Source organism: Dipodomys spectabilis, unplaced genomic scaffold, assembly GCF_019054845.1.
Source record: "Dipodomys spectabilis isolate Male_0828 unplaced genomic scaffold, ASM1905484v1 ptg000288l, whole genome shotgun sequence".
Classification (NCBI taxonomy): domain Eukaryota; kingdom Metazoa; phylum Chordata; class Mammalia; order Rodentia; family Heteromyidae; genus Dipodomys; species Dipodomys spectabilis.
In genome coordinates, this window is record NW_024870965.1 from 7,671,128 (window position 1) to 7,687,838 (window position 16,711).

At 67.2% G+C, this 16,711-nt stretch overlaps 1 protein-coding gene across 1 annotated transcript in view; it reads left to right on the forward strand.

The window, feature by feature from the left end:
- The window catches only part of Itpkb (inositol-trisphosphate 3-kinase B), a 68,503-nt gene extending 57,952 nt beyond the window's left edge, over positions 1–10,551 (forward strand). Inside the window, exons 3-7 of the mRNA XM_042701193.1 lie at positions 1,868–2,081; positions 5,991–6,195; positions 6,803–6,904; positions 7,480–7,551; positions 7,971–10,551. Of these exons, the coding sequence (XP_042557127.1) occupies positions 1,868–2,081; positions 5,991–6,195; positions 6,803–6,904; positions 7,480–7,551; positions 7,971–8,186 (809 nt within the window). The 3' untranslated portion in view covers positions 8,187–10,551. The remainder of the gene's footprint in view (positions 1–1,867; positions 2,082–5,990; positions 6,196–6,802; positions 6,905–7,479; positions 7,552–7,970) is intronic.
- The last annotated feature ends 6,160 nt before the right edge of the window (positions 10,552–16,711 follow it).

A 16,711-nucleotide genomic window follows, 5' to 3' on the forward strand; every position in this document is an offset into this window, starting at 1 on the left:
GGGGAGGGGCTTGGCCATGGGGGAGGGGGATGGCCATGGGGAGGAGCTTGGCCATGGGGGAGGGGCTTGCCATGGGGGGGCTTGGCCATGGGGGAGGGGCTTGCCCATGGGGGAGGAGCTTGGCCATGGGGGAGGGGCTTGCCATGGGGGGGCTTGGCCAACTTCTCTGGGAGGCGTCCTCATCTGAAGGGCAGTGGCCTGGTAGATGAATGCAGACCCTGCGAACGCCCCGGTACACCCCTGCTCCCCAAAACACACACCCCCTCCAGCCCTCTGCCTGTCTCTTCCTCCTCCCAGTCTTTCCTTTCTGTGACACTCTTCCAGCTTTACTCCATGAAACTGGTAAGGTGGGTAGTGCGTAGCCTGCCCACCGTGGCCACACTGGCAGGGCCGCCTCAGGAGCAGCTACTGTGTGCTGTGTCCCTGCTGGCAGCCGTAGGAGGCATGGCCTCAGCCCCAGAGGAGCCTGGGGCTGGGAAGCCACCCACGAGCCCCCCACATCCCAGAGGAGCCTGGGGCTGGGAAGCCACCCACGAGTCCCCCACATCCCAGAGGAGCCTGGGGCTGGGAAGCCACCCACGAGTCCCCGACATCCCAGAGGAGCCTGGGGCTGGGAAGCCACCCACGAGCCCCCGACATCCCAGAGGAGCCTGGGGCTGGGGAAGCCACCCACGAGTCCTTCACATCCCAGAGGAGCCTGGGGCTGGGAAGCCACCCACGAGCCCCCCACATCCCAGAGGAGCCTGGGGCTGGGAAGCCACCCACGAGTCCCCGACATCCCAGAGGAGCCTGGGGCTGGGAAGCCATCCATGAGTCCTTCACATCCCAGAGGAGCCTGGGGCTGGGAAGCCACCCACGAGCCCCCCACATCCCAGAGGAGCCTGGGGCTGGGAAGCCACCCACGAGCCCCCCACATCCCAAGTCTCTGTGGGGCAGCTGTGGTGGGGTGCTGGGTGGGGGGCGCAGCGTCTCCTCCTGCTGGTGGCACTTGAGTGGCTGCCTGTGCACTTGGCACTCCCACAGCCTGCAGGTTCTGAGGCCAGCACTGGCTCCGTGTTGCTTCTTCTGGGGTGCTGGAACTCAGGGCTTGTGCTTGCTGGGCAGGCCCTTGACAGCTTGAGCTGTGCCGCTGGCCCTCTTCACTTCTGTTGCTTTCCAAATAGGGTCTGACTTTTGCCCACACTAGCCTGGACTGCGGTTCCTCCGTAGGCTTCCTTTACAGTGGGGAGACAAGCGGGCACCGCACCCTGCCCCGCCACACGGCGGCTGGCTGAGACAGGGTCTCTTGACTTCTTACTCAGGCTGTCCTTGAACTACAGTCCTCCGGACCGCCGCTTCCCGCGTAGCTAGGCTCCCTAGGGCTGCCCTTGCGTCCCTGGCCGTGTTTGCAACACCCGGACGGGCGTCTGTCAGGCTCGGGAGAGCCGCGCAGGCCCTGCCCCCGACCTCTCAGGCTACCGCCATCCCTTCCTGCCACAGAGTCCCGTCCTCCGCAGCCTCTCCTGAGGACCCGGCGCCTTGGCGCCTGGGGAGCAAGCCTGGGACTAGGCTAGGCTGGGACTAGGCTAGGTGGGAGTAGGCTAGGTGGGAGTAGGCTAGGCTGGACTCTAGTGGTGGCTGAGAGGCCACAATCTCCCCTGCGGCCTTGGTGAAGAGGCGGGCAGTCAGCGGGTGGGGACAGCCGGATCGGCACTGCCTGGAGGAGGCTTGCCAGGGAGGAGGCAGGCCCGCCCCGTGCTGCCCTCCGGGGGCTGCCCGGTGGGTGCCGGGTCCCTGACGCCCCTCAGAGGGCTGCCCAGTGGGTGCCGGGTCCCTGACCACCACAGCTGGGGACTCAGGCCCCCCTCCCCCTGCCCCCCGCCCCCAGGGAGCTTCAAGGCCGCCGCCAACGGTCAGATCCTGAAGAAACACTGTGAGTCGGAGCAGCGCTGCCTGGACCGGCTGATGGTGGACGTGCTGAGACCCTTCGTGCCCGCTTACCACGGGGACGTGGTCAAGGACGGGGAGCGCTACAACCAGATGGAGGACCTGCTGGCCGACTTCGACGCGCCGTGCGTGATGGACTGCAAGATGGGCGTCAGGTGAGCCTGGCGCCTCCTGTGCGGGCGCAGGGGTGCAGCCGGGGCCCACAGCCGCGCCCCCTCCTCAGGGGAGCTGGGCGCAGGAGTACAGCTGGGGCCCGCAGCCGCGCCCCCTCCTCAGGGGAGCTGGGCGCAGGGGTGCAGCCGGGGCCCCCTCCTCAGGGGAGCTGGGCGCAGGGGTGCAGCCGGGGCCCACAGCCGCGCCCCCTCCTCAGGGGAGCTGGGCACAGGGGTGCAGCCTGGGCCCGCAGCCACGCCCCCCAGGGGAGCTGGGCGCAGGGGTGCAGCCGGGGCTCACAGCCGCGCCCCCTCCTCAGGGGAGCTGGGCGCAGGGGTGCAGCCTGGGCCCGCAGCCACGCCCCCCAGGGGAGCTGGGCGCAGGGGTGCAGCCGGGGCCCACAGCCGCGCCCCCTCCTCAGGGGAGCTGGGCGCAGGGGTGCAGCCGGGCCCCACAGCCACGCCCCCCAGGGGAGCTGGGCGCAGGGGTGCAGCCGGGCCCCACAGCCACACCCCCTCCTCAGGGGAGCTGGGTGCAGGGATGCAGCCGGGGCCCACAGCCACACCCCCTCCTCAGGGGAGCTGGGTGCAGGGGTGCAGCCGGGGCCCACAGCCGCGCCCCCCAGGGGAGCTGGGCGCAGGGGTGCAGCCGGGGCCCACAGCCGCGCCCCCTCCTCAGGGGAGCTGGGCGCAGGGGTGCAGCCGGGCCCCACAGCCACGCCCCCCAGGGGAGCTGGGCGCAGGGGTGCAGCCGGGGCCCACAGCCACACCCCCTCCTCAGGGGAGCTGGGCGCAGGGGTGCAGCCGGGGCTCACAGCCACGCCCCCCAGGGGAGCTGGGCGCAGGGGTGCAGCCGGGGCCCACAGCCGCGCCCCCCAGGGGAGCTGGGCGCAGGGGTGCAGCCGGGCCCCACAGCCACGCCCCCCAGGGGAGCTGGGCGCAGGGGTGCAGCCGGGCCCCACAGCCGCACCCCCCAGGGGAGCTGGGCGCAGGGGTGCAGCCGGACCCCACAGCCACGCTCCCCACCTCAGGGGAGCTGGGCGCAGGGGTGCAGCCGGGCCCCGCAGCCGCGCCCCCCAGGGGAGCTGGGGGCCTCTGTGGGCGAGGCCAGGGCCCTGCTGCTGAGCACCCCAGCCCCTTGCTAGGCTCATATTCTGCAAACTCTCCATTTCTCTCACTCTTCAAGCTGTGGCCCCACTTTTCACAGCAAAACTCTAAGAGAGCTATTTGTGCACTTCAATGTAATTGAACATACACGTGTACACATACACACATATACACGTCTATGGATAATTGGTTACGTGTTAAATAGAAAGGGAGTTGCTGATGGAGGCAGATGGAGTAGCCAGAGGGCAGGAAGCAGGGGTCCCCCACGCCGGGGCTGCAGCGAGACGGGGACCGAGGGGGACACAGCTCTGGCCGGCTGCTGCACCCTCAGCGCGGCCTTGGTGAGAAGGCCAGGCCGGCCTTGGCATCGTTAACCGGGCCCCTTGGGACCCGGCTCCACGGGGACGGACACCATCCTGGTTTGTGGGTGTTCTTGGGCTGCTGCCCCCAAGGAGCGTTGGGAGCTGGCGTGGCCTCTGCTGCCCCCTGCTGGCTCCCCGTGGCCTTGCTGCCTTCCCACCCAGCCAGGGGCTGTGCCTGGGGGCCTCTCTCCCAGCTCCCCACCCCCCACCCTGGGGGATGGGTACAGGGTGGGTGACTGCCCAGACCAGGCCTTGGGCCCTTTCTGGAGAAAGGCTGGTGTGAATGGGGCTTGACAGCTTCCTGCTTGAAGAGCCACTGATAGCTCTCTGCAGAAGTGCGGCCTCCGCCCACCCTGCAGACCTGCCTGGGCCCCAAGGCCGAGCCCCTCCCACAGCACACACAGCCCCGGTGTCCACTGCTGCCTGTCAGCGTGGCCTGCCCAACGCAGGGCGTGGAGTGTGGGTCTGCCCAACGCAGAGCGTGGGGTGTGGGTCTGCCCTGCCCTGTGTGGGGCGTGGGGCGTGGGGAGTGGGTCTGCCCAACGCAGGGCGTGGGGTGTGGGTCTGCCTGCCCTGTGTGGGCCGTGGGGTGTGGGCCTGCCTGCCCTGTGTGGGGTGTGGGCTGTGGGGTGTGGGTCTGCCTGCCCTGTGTGGGGTGTGGGCCGTGGGGTGTGGGTCTGCCTGCCCTGTGTGGGGCGTGGGGTGTGGGTCTGCCTGCCCTGCCCTGTGTGGGGTGTGGGGTGTGGGTCTGCCTGCCCTGTGTGGGGTGTGGGGTGTGGGTCTGCCTGCCCTGTGTGGGGTGTGGGCCGTGGGGTGTGGGTCTGCCTGCCCTGTGTGGGGTGTGGGGTGTGGGTCTGCCCTGCCCTGTGTGGGGTGTGGGGTGTGGGTCTGCCTGCCCTGTGTGGGGCGTGGGGTGTGGGTCTGCCTGCCCTGTGTGGGGTGTGGGGTGTGGGCCTGCCTGCCCTGTGTGGGCCGTGGGGCGTGGGCCTGCCCTGCCCTGTGTGGGGCGTGGGGTGTGGGCCTGCCTGCCCTGTGTGGGGCGTGGGCCGTGGGGTGTGGGTCTGCCTGCCCTGTGTGGGCCGTGGGGTGTGGGTCTGCCTGCCCTGTGTGGGGTGTGGGGTGTGGGTCTGCCTGCCCTGTGTGGGGCGTGGGGTGTGGGGTGTGGGTCTGCCTGCCCTGTGTGGGGTGTGGGGTGTGGGTCTGCCTGCCCTGTGTGGGCCGTGGGGCGTGGGGTGTGGGTCTGCCTGCCCTGTGTGGGGTGTGGGGTGTGGGTCTGCCTGTCCAGTGTGGGGCGTGGGGTGTGGGGTGTGGGTCTGCCTGCCCTGTGTGGGGCGTGGGGTGTGGGCCTGTCCTGTGTGGGGTGTGGGGTGTGGGTCTGCCTGCCCTGTGTGGGGCGTGGGGTGTGGGTCTGCCTGCCCTGTGTGGGGCGTGGGGTGTGGGCCTGTCCTGTGTGGGGTATGGGGTGTGGGTCTGCCTGCCCTGTGTGGGGCGTGGGGTGTGGGTCTGCCTGCCCTGTGTGGGGCGTGGGGTGTGGGCCTGTCCTGTGTGGGGTGTGGGGTGTGGGTCTGCCTGCCCTGTGTGGGGCGTGGGGTGTGGGTCTGCCTGCCCTGTGTGGGGCGTGGGGTGTGGGCCTGTCCTGTGTGGGGTGTGGGGTGTGGGTCTGCCTGCCCTGTGTGGGGCGTGGGGTGTGGGTCTGCCTGCCCTGTGTGGGGCGTGGGGTGTGGGGCGTGGGGTGTGGGTCTGCCTGCCCTGTGTGGGGCGTGGGGTGTGGGGCGTGGGGTGTGGGGTGTGGGCCTGCCCTGCCCTGCCCGGCGCGGGCACGCAGCCCCCCAGCCAGCAACTAGTACCGGCTGGGTCTGATCTCCTGGAGGGTCAGGTTCACACCCAAGGATTTGGGGTTCTCCTTGCCTTTTTCTTTCAGTACATATTTGAAAACCCGCCATCTGTTAGGTGTAGATTTTGTCCAGCCTGTTCTGGGTCCCAGAGCTGCAGTCTGGAGAGGGTTGGACACGTTTCTGGGGATGTGGGGGGCCCAGGGGGCTCTGAGGCACCTCTGCCTGCCCCCCCCCACTGGCCACAGCCGAGACCAGCTGCTCGGGGTGCTTGTTGTGGGCGGAGGGGTTCCCAGGAGTGGGGGCAGGGAGAGTCACCCCTGCGGGTTGGAGGTGAGCGTGGGAGCCCGGCCGTGGCTGCTGGCCGCCTCTCCAGCGCTCTGGTCCCTGCAGCTCCCAGCTGCCCCCCATTTGTGCCAGGGAGGAGCATTTCAGGGCATTGAGCCCCACCCCAGGCATGACTCCTCAGCCCCGGGGTCCCTGCCGCTGTCCGGCTCTCAGACGCACTTTGGAGAGGTCCGGAGGCGTCGAAAGCAGGCTCGGCCTCCGGCCACCCGGGGACAGGGAGACGGCGGGAGGACGGACCGGCCTGATGCCCGCGTGCCGCACAGGACATACCTGGAGGAGGAGCTCAGCAAGGCCCGGAAGAAGCCCAGCCTGCGGAAGGACATGTACCAGAAGATGGTGGAGGTGGACCCCGAGGCCCCCACCGAGGAGGAGAAGGCGCAGCGGGCGGTGACCAAGCCCCGCTACATGCAGTGGAGGGAGACCATCAGCTCCACCGCCACCCTGGGCTTCCGGATCGAGGGCATCAAGGTGGGTTCGGGGAGCGGCGCCAGCCGCCCGCACGCAGCTCCGTTCACAGCGGGAGCAGGACGGGGCGTCGGGCTGGCCCCGTGAGTGGCCCTGCCCCGCAGTCAGCCCCGCCCCGGTCCCCGCCTGACCCGGCCTGCGTGGGCCCGGAGCCCCAGCGGGCCCGGAGGAGCAGCTCCTTCAGTGGGGTACGCCGAGGGGCCCCCAGGGCTCAGGCTCCCTCCTCTGCCCGTGCAGCCGGCCGCCGCCCCCGCTGCACACGTCCCTGACCCGCACAGGCCCAGGCCCAGAGCCAAGGCCAGGCCCCTCCGCCGGGGCAGGGGCAGCTCCGCAGGCCCTGGGCCTCCGCCCCGCACACCGGCCTCCACGTGTGGGTGCAGGGTGGGCGGCGTGGTGTCCCCCTGCAGCCTCTTCTCAGGTGGCATCTAGGCAGGAACTCCGGCGGCCACCGTGCGCCCCCGCGGTGCCGGCCGGTCACCGGGGCCCAGAGTCATGGGAGGGACAGAACAGCACTCAGTGCTGCGGCCGCTGCAGGGTGGAGCGTGGGCCCGCCGCCGCCCGCGCCCGCCCTGGGCCCTCTGCTGATGCGTGTGCCTCCCCCACCTGGTAGAAGGAGGACGGCTCCGTGAACCGCGACTTCAAGAAGACCAAAACCAAGGAGCAGGTCACGGAGGCGTTCCAGGAGTTCACGCAAGGGGACCACCGCATCCTGGTGAGTGCCCAGGGGCCGCTGTCTGCTCTGAGCCCGTGCCTGGCCCCGCCCGAGCCGGGCCCCGGGCTGGGCCTGTGCGGGCACCCGCTGGGGTGGGCAGTGTGCTGTGCAGGGAGTGTGTGGTCCCGCTGCCAGGGCTCCAAGAAGTGCTGTCCAGCCCTGCCCAGCTGCTGACCACTGCTGTCCAGCGGGCATCCGGAGCCCCTGTGCCATAGGCACCCGGCAGCCCCGGCCGGTGACCTCGGAGCTGGCACTGGGGGGGCCGTGCTCCCCGGAGCGGTGCCGCAGCGCTCGGGCTCCGCGGCCAGGCCGCAGGTCTGCTGGCCTCTAGTCAGGCCCCGTGGCCGCGCCTGTCTCCCTGGGAGGAGCCATTCCCAGCCTCTCCGGATGGCCACAGCCGCAGAGACGGACCGGAAGCTGGCTCCCCTCTGTGCCTCAGCGCCTTGTTGGCAGATGAGGCTGGAGTTGGCGGCATGGCGTAAGGTCACTCCCACTTCCAACGTAGTGATGCGCTGCCGTGCGGAGCTGCAGGCCCTGCCTCAGCCGCGAGTAAACAAAGCCGGTCTCTGTTCCAGGTCGCCTACCGGGACCGGCTGAAGGCCATTCGAGCAACCCTGGAAATCTCCCCCTTCTTCAAGTGCCACGAGGTAAGCACGCTGCCTTCTCTCCCAAATCCAGGGACAGCCATGAGCGCACACAGGCCACAGGGCCCTGTCCCTCAGCCCGGGGCTCCCGGGCCTCACGGCCATTGCCCTGTCTTGCCCTTGTCTCCAGCGACTGCACGGGGACCAGGCTCGGAGGCCTGTGGGGCTGTGTGCGGGCGGCACAGCAGAGGGGAGGCCTGGCCTCTTGTTAGCCCTGCAGTCACCCAGCATTGCGCGGAGCCGGGCATGGAGGGGTGGGGGGTGAGATCCCAAGGCTCGGTGTGACCTGGAAATAGAAAAGGCGCAGGCTGGAGGGGCGGGGCGTGCCATCCCCAGACCCGGGCACCCCACAGCCACCTCGGGCCAGCCCCGCTGCCCAGCTGCGGCGGGGCCCGCAGCCCCTCACGGCCGCTCGCCTGCAGGTCATCGGCAGCTCCCTGCTCTTCATCCACGACAAGAAGGGGCAGGCGAAGGTGTGGATGATCGACTTCGGGAAGACCACGCCGCTGCCCGAGGGCCAGACCCTGCGGCACGACGTGCCCTGGCAGGAGGGGAACCGGGAGGACGGCTACCTCTCGGGACTCAACAACCTCATCGACATCCTGTCGGAAATGTGCCGGGCCGACCCACCGTCCTGAGGCCCCCCCCTCCGCCCGTGGCCCCGCCCCCTCTGCCCTCCACCTCTACCCACCCCACCCAGGCCCGGACCCACCCGAACTGCACTACCAGACACTTTGTTGAAGAGGAGAGAGATTTTCTTGTTCTTTCTCTAACGTGGAGCTTGGAGGTGATGTTTCCTCTTCCTCTCTTTGTAAATAGAACCACCTTCTAGAAGAGACGCTGAAGCCCAGGGTCAGCATCATCCTGGACAAGTCCACTGAGCTCAGAGCTGGAGGGAGCCGGGGTGGTGGTGGGGAGAGGCTGAGGAGGCCGCAGGGCAGCCCCGGCCCTGCAGGCCACTGGTGGAGGCTGCTGCCCCTTAGTGGCTAGTGTGAGTAGCACAGTTACTGCTTCCCAACCGGGAAGAATCCCTGTTGGCCAGCAGCATCCTGAGGCATCCTGGGCTTCTTCCAGAAACTCGGAGTTGTCCTGCCGGACAGCTAAGCAAGGACCTCGGCCCTGCCAGCCTCCCCGGCCCCGGCCACCTGGTATTAAACCTCCACCTTCAGGCCAACTTAGATTCCGGGCACTTGTGCAGGCCAGCCTGGCTGGGTGCTGGGGTCCTGGCCCTGGGGGCAGGACCCCAGCCTGTCTGGAGCATCTGCCCAGACACCACGGGGCGCTGGCCGAGCCGGGCTGAGCGGTGCTTTCCACCGGCCTCACTCACACCTCCCATTCTCGTGATGAGGCCTGGGGCCTGCTCAGGACACAGCTTCAGGACCCGTGGCTCTCGACCCCACCCCATCTGGGCAGGATGCCGGTCCCCCATTGCCCGGCACCCCAGCTGCTAAGTGGCCAGGCTGTACGCCAGGGCCTTGGCGGGGTCTGGGTCTCTAGCTGTTGTGGGGCTGGGGCCGGTCCAGGCCAGCACTAGCTGGAAGGAATCAGAATTCTGTCTTCCTGGCACCATTTCTGAGTCTCCCCAGAATATACCCGAGAGCTTAGATCCCAAGCTCCCCCGCGTCTTGGGTGAGGTTGGGGGTGGCTGGCGTGCCCGGCCTCCCTCTCTGGAGTCTGTGGGCCCGTCCCTTCACCTGGTCAGCTGTAAAGCAGGCCTTGCTGAGCGGGCGGCGGAGGCTGCGAGCCCCGGGCTCCACCACCAGGCGCTGTGCCCAGGACTGTGCCTCACGCCCGGCCGCGCTCCCTGACTGTCACGGGGCCAGGAGAGGGGGCGCCTGCCGGGTTCCCCGCCCTCAGGTGCTGCTCAGAGGCTGTGGTTTGGGGAGTGAGCCTGGCCTGACTGCTTCCAGAAGCTGTGCAGCCCCTGCGGCCGGCCGGCAGGCGGGGTGGATCTGCAGCGTGGGCCGGTGGCGTGGGTCTGCGGGGTGAAGGGATCTTCCCCCTTCCTGCCGAGGCTGATGGGGGCGGGGTGGGGCGAAGGACACAGCGGAGCTCTCCCGGCTCTGGTTCTGACTGTCTGAGCTCCTGCCTGGGTGGACTTGTAAAGGTCAGGCCCCGGCCCGCTGGGCGCAAGATCGGGAAGCAGCGGCGCGTGGCGTGGAGCCTGGGCCGGCTCTGGGGGTTCGGCTGCGTTCACGCTGCACCCCGCGTCACAGGAGAGGCTGTGAAGCTGTCTTCAGGGAGTGGCCGGCATGGACTCCCTGGTGACGGTTCAGTAAGTGCAGACAGGCCTCGGTTTACCTAGGAAAACCCAAAGCCAACTAATTACATGAACAAAACTGCGGGACCATCCTGACGCAAGCATGGCGGCAAGGCAGCAGCCGTTGGCAGATGACCCTTACCCTGGGGTCCAGCCTGGGGTTCCGTCCCCGTGTCAACGGCATAGCCGCGCAGTTCCGTTCCTGCCGGCCTCCTTCGGGCTTTGTGTTTGGGGCGCTGTCTCCACCCTGCCTACCGCCGCCTTCTCCCGTGTCTGCGGACAGATGGCCTTGGAGTGGCGGAGCCCGGGCTCACAGCTGCGGCTGCCGCCCGCCTGGGCCCCGCCCGCCTGCCCGGCTGCGCCCTGGCGCGCCCTGGCGCGCCCTTAGTGTCCTCAAGACTCTTTAAGTTATATTTATTTTGTTGGTTTTTAAGTTGCACAGAACACTAAGACCGAAAGGCTGGACTGTTCTCGAGAGCTTTGCCTTCCGAATGCCCGGCCCAGGGCGGGGCCCGGCCCGGCCGGGCCCCCGGGCGCCCTCCCGCCGCCACTGCCCAGGACCTGGCCCTGCCCCGCGGGCTCACCCATCAGTGCCTTTTCTGGGGGAGGAGACACCCCAGGCTCTGTACCCCTCTCCTCTGATCAGGACCTGGGGACGTGGAACTGCTGCACCCCTACCCCATGTGTCTGTCAGACAACTGCTAGGGCCTCCGCCCTCCCCAATAAAGGTTTGGAGACCAGTACTGGCTGCGTGGTGCTTGGGAGCCCTGCAGGGGGCGGGGGGCAGAGGGGGGCCGAGTTGTCCAACAGTGGCGGTGAGGACCACGGGACTTGCACTGCGATAGCCTGGCCTGAGGAGGAGCTGACTGGGACCAGAGCCCACGCGATTCAATGCTGCTGCCGCCATCTTTATCTGGGAACTGTGTGGTGCTGAAAACGCCTCCCGTCCAGGCCCTGGCCTTGGGTGCCGGCTCAGCACGCACCAGCCCACCGACGGCCGCTTGGGAGAAGCCCCCACCCCCGCGCCTCGGCAGGCCTCCCCCTGCTCAGGTTTGCTGAGCTCCATTTACTTACTGGGGCTGAGGGTGAATCCATTACTTCAGCCTGAGGTGAAACACAGATGCTGAACACCTCAGGGCCTGTGCACCTTCTGCCCTTTGTCAGGTGTGGAACCAAGTTTGCACACAGCAACCATGCGCATTGCACACTTGTGTCGTCCTAACAGTGCTTCTGCACGCTTGGCAGCCAGCTCTGTGAGTTCCCACCAGCGAGGGCGGGGCCGGGCCTCCTCAGCCCCAGCCCGGGGAGCCGCCCACTGCCCAGGCCCGCGCTTGCCTCCTTCAGCGCTGCCTCCTCCGGCCGGCCACGGGCCTCCGCTCCGGCCTCAGGCCCCGCCCCGGCCTTGCCCACCTGGTCCTGGGGGCCTGGTATTAGCACCCTGGGGCCTCGGGCCCCCTCCTCCACCTGCTGCCAGCCGGGAGGACTCAGTGGCGTGGAGCGCTGGCGTCTGCACACCTCCCAGGAGAGTTTGGTGGGTGAGCTGCTCCCAGGGAGCCCAGGGCCGCCACACACGCGGATCAGAAACCCCACGAGCTCCAGGGGCCCAGGCAGGACCACATAGCACCCAGGTCCAGAGCCTTGTGGACGCAGGCAGAGACCCCTGCACCCCGAGGCTGGTCAGCTGGTGGCAGCTCCGGCCTCAAGCCCGCCAGCCTCCCACCCAACAGCGCTCCGGACGCAGGGCCGCCTCGGGCAGAGCGGGCCTGACCAGTTGTGCCCCGCAGCCACGCGCGGTCACCGCCACACTCCGCGCCCACCCGCTCCGGCTGCCCAGGCTGCCACCCTGCAGGCTCCACCCAGTCCTGAGGGCCAGGGTCCTCTCGGGGCGTGCCGCCTGAGTCTCCCGGCAGAGGGCACTGCGGACCTCTGCTGGAGAGGACCTAGCCGCCAGACAAGGCCCTCCCTCCCTGCCGCTCACCCTCCCTGCAGCCCACCCTCCCCATGGCCCACCCTCCCTGTGCCCCCCCCCCCGTTCTGCACACAGCGCCTGGGCATGGCTGCCCCGGTGGATGGGGGACACGGATTCCAGCCACGGCGCCCATCCCAGCAGCACCGCCGGCCCATCTTCCTCCCCACTTTCCAAACTGCCACCAGGCAGCCGTTTTTTAGGGAAGAAAAAATGAAATGATGTTGATTTCCACCATTCCCAACATAGCAACACACATGTGGGTTGTTTTAAACATCGTTTCTGCAAAGTATGGGTACACAGTGCGAGCTGGGCCGTGCGCTGCCAACGCGGCTCCGCTCCGTGATCGTGGGGAGCCGGGGTCCTGTGCTGCCGACGCGGCTCCGCTCCGTGATCGTGGGGAGCCGGGGTCCTGTGCTGCCGACGCGGCTCCGCTCCGTGATCGTGGGGAGCCGGGCCGTGCGCTGCCGACGCGGCTCCGCTCCGTGATCGTGGGGAGCCGGGGTCCTGTGCTGCCGACGCGGCTCCGCTCCATGCTCGCAGCGAGCCCCAGGTTTCAGCCATGCGGCGGCTCGCTCACCCAGCCTCGCGGGAAGCTGGGCACATCACAAACCCCTCAAACTGACAAGAGGCCCAGAGCCCCGGCCTGGACCCCAGCATCTCCTGGGGCAGACTACTTCCCTGGCTCTGCCGCCCTCTCTCCACCTCCCTAGCCTGAGAGCAGGCAGTGAGGCCACCAAGAGTCCCAGCCACAGGGGGCGCGGTGACACAGCCAACACCCGCATCGGCCGGTGCCATTGTAACACCCCACAGACCAGGAAACCAGTGCTCAGGGAGGGTCGGTGGCTTACCACAGCTCACACAGCTAGGAAATGCCAGAGCCAGGATTTGGCCCAGATGGAAGGCCTGGCGGGAAGTGTGGTGCGGTAGGAGAAGCACCAAGGTGGAGACCACAGGGGCTCACGTGGGCACAGCAAGGCTGGACACCCTGGATCAAGGGCCCACGGGATCCCTTGCCCCCGTGGCGGGTTCTGAGGCCGGTGGGAGCTGTCGGCAGGTGTGGGGTCTGGAGGTGGATGGACAGGACCTGGAAACACGTGCGGATGCCCTGCGGGGTTCCCGGCTGGAGCAGCGGCTCCGGGGGTGGCGGGCAGGCAGGGCGGGTCCGGCCTGCGGAGCCAGGGTGAGGTGCGTGGGGCTTTCCCGTGAATGGCTGTTGTCCTGGGAGGCTCTGAGGCTGAGGGTCCACGAGTGACCCTGGGCGATGGGCCATGGCCAGGGCCGGGCCCGGGGCCGCGCTGGGGAGGCGTGGGAGGCGGCGGGGCCTCCACCAGCAGCTGGGAGTGACGGGCGGCTGGACGGGAGGTGGGTGACACCCCTCTGTCCAGGGGAGCCCGTGGGTGAGGCGGGGAGGGGGGGCACTCGGGTGCCCTGGCCGCGGGGCTCAGGCCTGGAGTCCCGGAGCCCGGGATGCATCTGTCTCTGCGTGCATTGGGCATGAACCAGGGCAGGATGGGCCCCAGACTCCCGCTGAGCGCAGCAGGGCTCCGAAGTCCCGGGCTCTGGGAGCAGCGGGTTCTTAGCAGCTGCGGTTTCGGGACCGGATCCTGAAGGCATGGTGCTCGCTGCTACCACCAACCTGAGACACGGTCCAGGGCGGCCCGCTGCCGGGGGCCACCACGGGGAGGCTCTCCGCACCAGGAAGGGACCAAGCTCCCACAATCCTCTTCAAGGACCCCCCCTCCAGGACCCAGCGACCCCCCAGACCCCCCCACTGCCCAACAGCCCAGCCTGGGCCCCGAGCCCCGGGCAGGAGGCTGAGGGACAGGCATGGGTTTCCTTCCTCGGAGCTCCGTTTGTTCAGCCGCGTCCAGCCAGCAGACCTGGCTTTCTTTGCCAGCACTGCCGTGTGTTCTATTTTGGTGACTGCTTCTGTGGCTAGGTCGTCTGCACCACTGCCCGGCTGTACCCCGCACCCCTCCCTCGGTGCTCATGGCCACGCGGGGCGCGTCCCAGGCCCGAGCCGAAGCCCCGCTGGCTACAGACACAGACGCAGACGCAGACGCAGACACAGACACAGACAGACACAGACAGAGACACAGACACAGATGCAGACGCAGACGCAGACGCAGACACAGACGCAGACAGACGCAGACGCAGACACAGACGCAGACAGACGCAGACGCAGACGCAGACACAGACGCAGACATACACAGACACAGACAGACACAGACACAGACACAGACAGACACAGACAGACACAGACACAGACAGACACAGACGCAGACACAGACGCAGACAGACGCAGACGCAGACGCAGACGCAGACACAGACGCAGACAGACGCAGACGCAGACGCAGACACAGACAGACACAGACACAGACAGACACAGACGCAGACGCAGACAGACACAGACACAGACAGACGCAGACGCAGACACAGACAGACGCAGAAGCAGACACAGACAGACGCAGACGCAGACACAGACAGACGCAGACGCAGACACAGACAGACGCAGACGCAGACAGACGCAGACGCAGACACAGACACAGACAGATGCAGACACAGACACAGACACAGACAGACACAGACAGACACAGACACAGACAGACACAGACGCAGACGCAGACACAGAGACAGACACAGACACAGACACAGACAGACACAGACACAGACAGACGCAGACGCAGACAGACACAGACACAGACAGACACAGACGCAGACACAGACAGACACAGACACAGACAGACACAGACGCAGACGCAGACGCAGACAGACACAGACACAGACAGACACAGACACAGACAGACACAGACGCAGACAGACACAGACGCAGACAGACACAGACGCAGACGCAGACGCAGACAGACGCAGACGCAGACGCAGACACAGACGCAGACAGACGCAGACGCAGACACAGACAGACGCAGACGCAGACGCAGACACAGACACAGACGCAGACGCAGACACAGACAGACGCAGACGCAGACACAGGCAGACGCAGACGCAGACACAGACACACAGACACAGACGCAGACGCAGACACAGACACAGACGCAGACGCAGACACAGACAGACGCAGACGCAGACACAGGCAGACGCAGACACAGACACAGACACAGACGCAGACGCAGACACAGACAGACGCAGACGCAGACACAGGCAGACGCAGACGCAGACACAGACAGACGCAGACACAGACAGACGCAGACGCAGACACAGACAGACGCAGACGCAGACACAGGCAGACGCAGACGCAGACACAGACAGACGCAGACACAGACACAGACGCAGACGCAGACACAGACAGACGCAGACGCAGACACAGGCAGACGCAGACGCAGACACAGACACAGACGCAGACGCAGACACAGACAGACGCAGACGCAGACACAGGCAGACGCAGACGCAGACACAGACAGACGCAGACACAGACAGACGCAGACGCAGACACAGACAGACGCAGACGCAGACACAGACAGACGCAGACGCAGACACAGACAGACGCAGACGCAGACACAGACAGACGCAGACGCAGACAGACACAGACAGACGCAGACGCAGTCGGCTGAGGGTTGGCTGAGGGTCTGGGCGTGCAGCTCCGCCACACAGCATGAACGTAGCCTGCAGGAGGTCCCAGCTCTACCAAAACACATGTGTGTACATGCCAACTACGTGAAGGCAAAACCCACGCACTCAGCAAGCAGACACAACCTAGGGCCCCGGGAGCTGACAGCTGGAGTGGAAACGCGGCGGCTGCCCCGGCTCGGCCGGCCCGGGGCTTGTTCTTTATGGAGCTCACAAATCATTAGCAAAACTTGTTTACAAAGGAAAAAGGGGGGGCTGGGAAGGTGGCTCAGTGGTAGAGCGCTTGCCTTGCATGCATGAGGCCCTGGGTTCGATTCCTCAGCACCACATAAGCAAAAAAGAAAAAAGCCGGAAGTGGCACTGTGGCTCAAGTGGTAGAGCGCTAGCCTTGAGCTGAAGAGCTGAGGGACAGTGCCCAGGCCCAGAGTTCAGGCCCTATGACCGGACCAAAAAAAAAAAAAAAAAAGGAAAAAGGAAACTATTTGTAAATGCTAAACCTCTATGCAATAACAAAGAATCTATCAACGCGTAAGTATGTTGTAGCTGTGCTATTTTATCTGGAACCGTTTGGCACTTAGAATTGGACATTTTAAGTGCACATACCCACAGACCCAGTAAAGCTGTCTGGGGTTTTATTTACAGAGACCATGGGTTCAAGGATGATGGTTTCCAGATGGTTCAAGATTGCAAACAGCCTCTTTGTGGTCATGGGGACGGCCCCGCACAGAGACCTTGTGCGGCTGCGGGAGGACGCAGTGCCCTGCCGGGGAGTGGACCGGGCAGAGCCGGTCCGAGCAGCTGATTTCCCGATCCCTCTGCCGACGCGGCCGCTTCCTGGAGGACTGTGAGTCGGGAAAGGGGGGGACGTGGGTCCCGCTGCAGTGTCCCCCAAACCAGGCGCTCCCACTATGGAGATGTGAACAAGGAGGTAGATAGCGCACCAGCACAGTCCAAGCCGCTCCGGAAGCCCTGGCCACGGGTGGAGCTGGGGCGAGCCAGGGTCCTCGGGGGGCAGAGCAAGAATCCTTCCCAGCTCAGCCGCTTCACCCAGGGCTGAGGAGAGCAGCGAATGGGAGCAGCAGGAGGCCAGGCGGACCCTGGGCCTGGCTCTGCTGGCCGCGGGGGGGGGGGGGGGGGGGGACGGTGCTGGGGCTCAGGCCTGGCCACGGGGGGGGGGGAGCGGGGGGGGGACGGTGCTGGGGCTCAGGCCTGGCCACGGGAGGGGGGGGGAGCGGGGGGGGGGCGGTGCTGGGGCTCAGGCCTGGCCACGGGGGGACCACGCGGGGGGGATGATGCTGGGGCTCAGGCCTGGCCACGGGGGGGCCACGCGGGGGGGTGGGTGCTGGGGC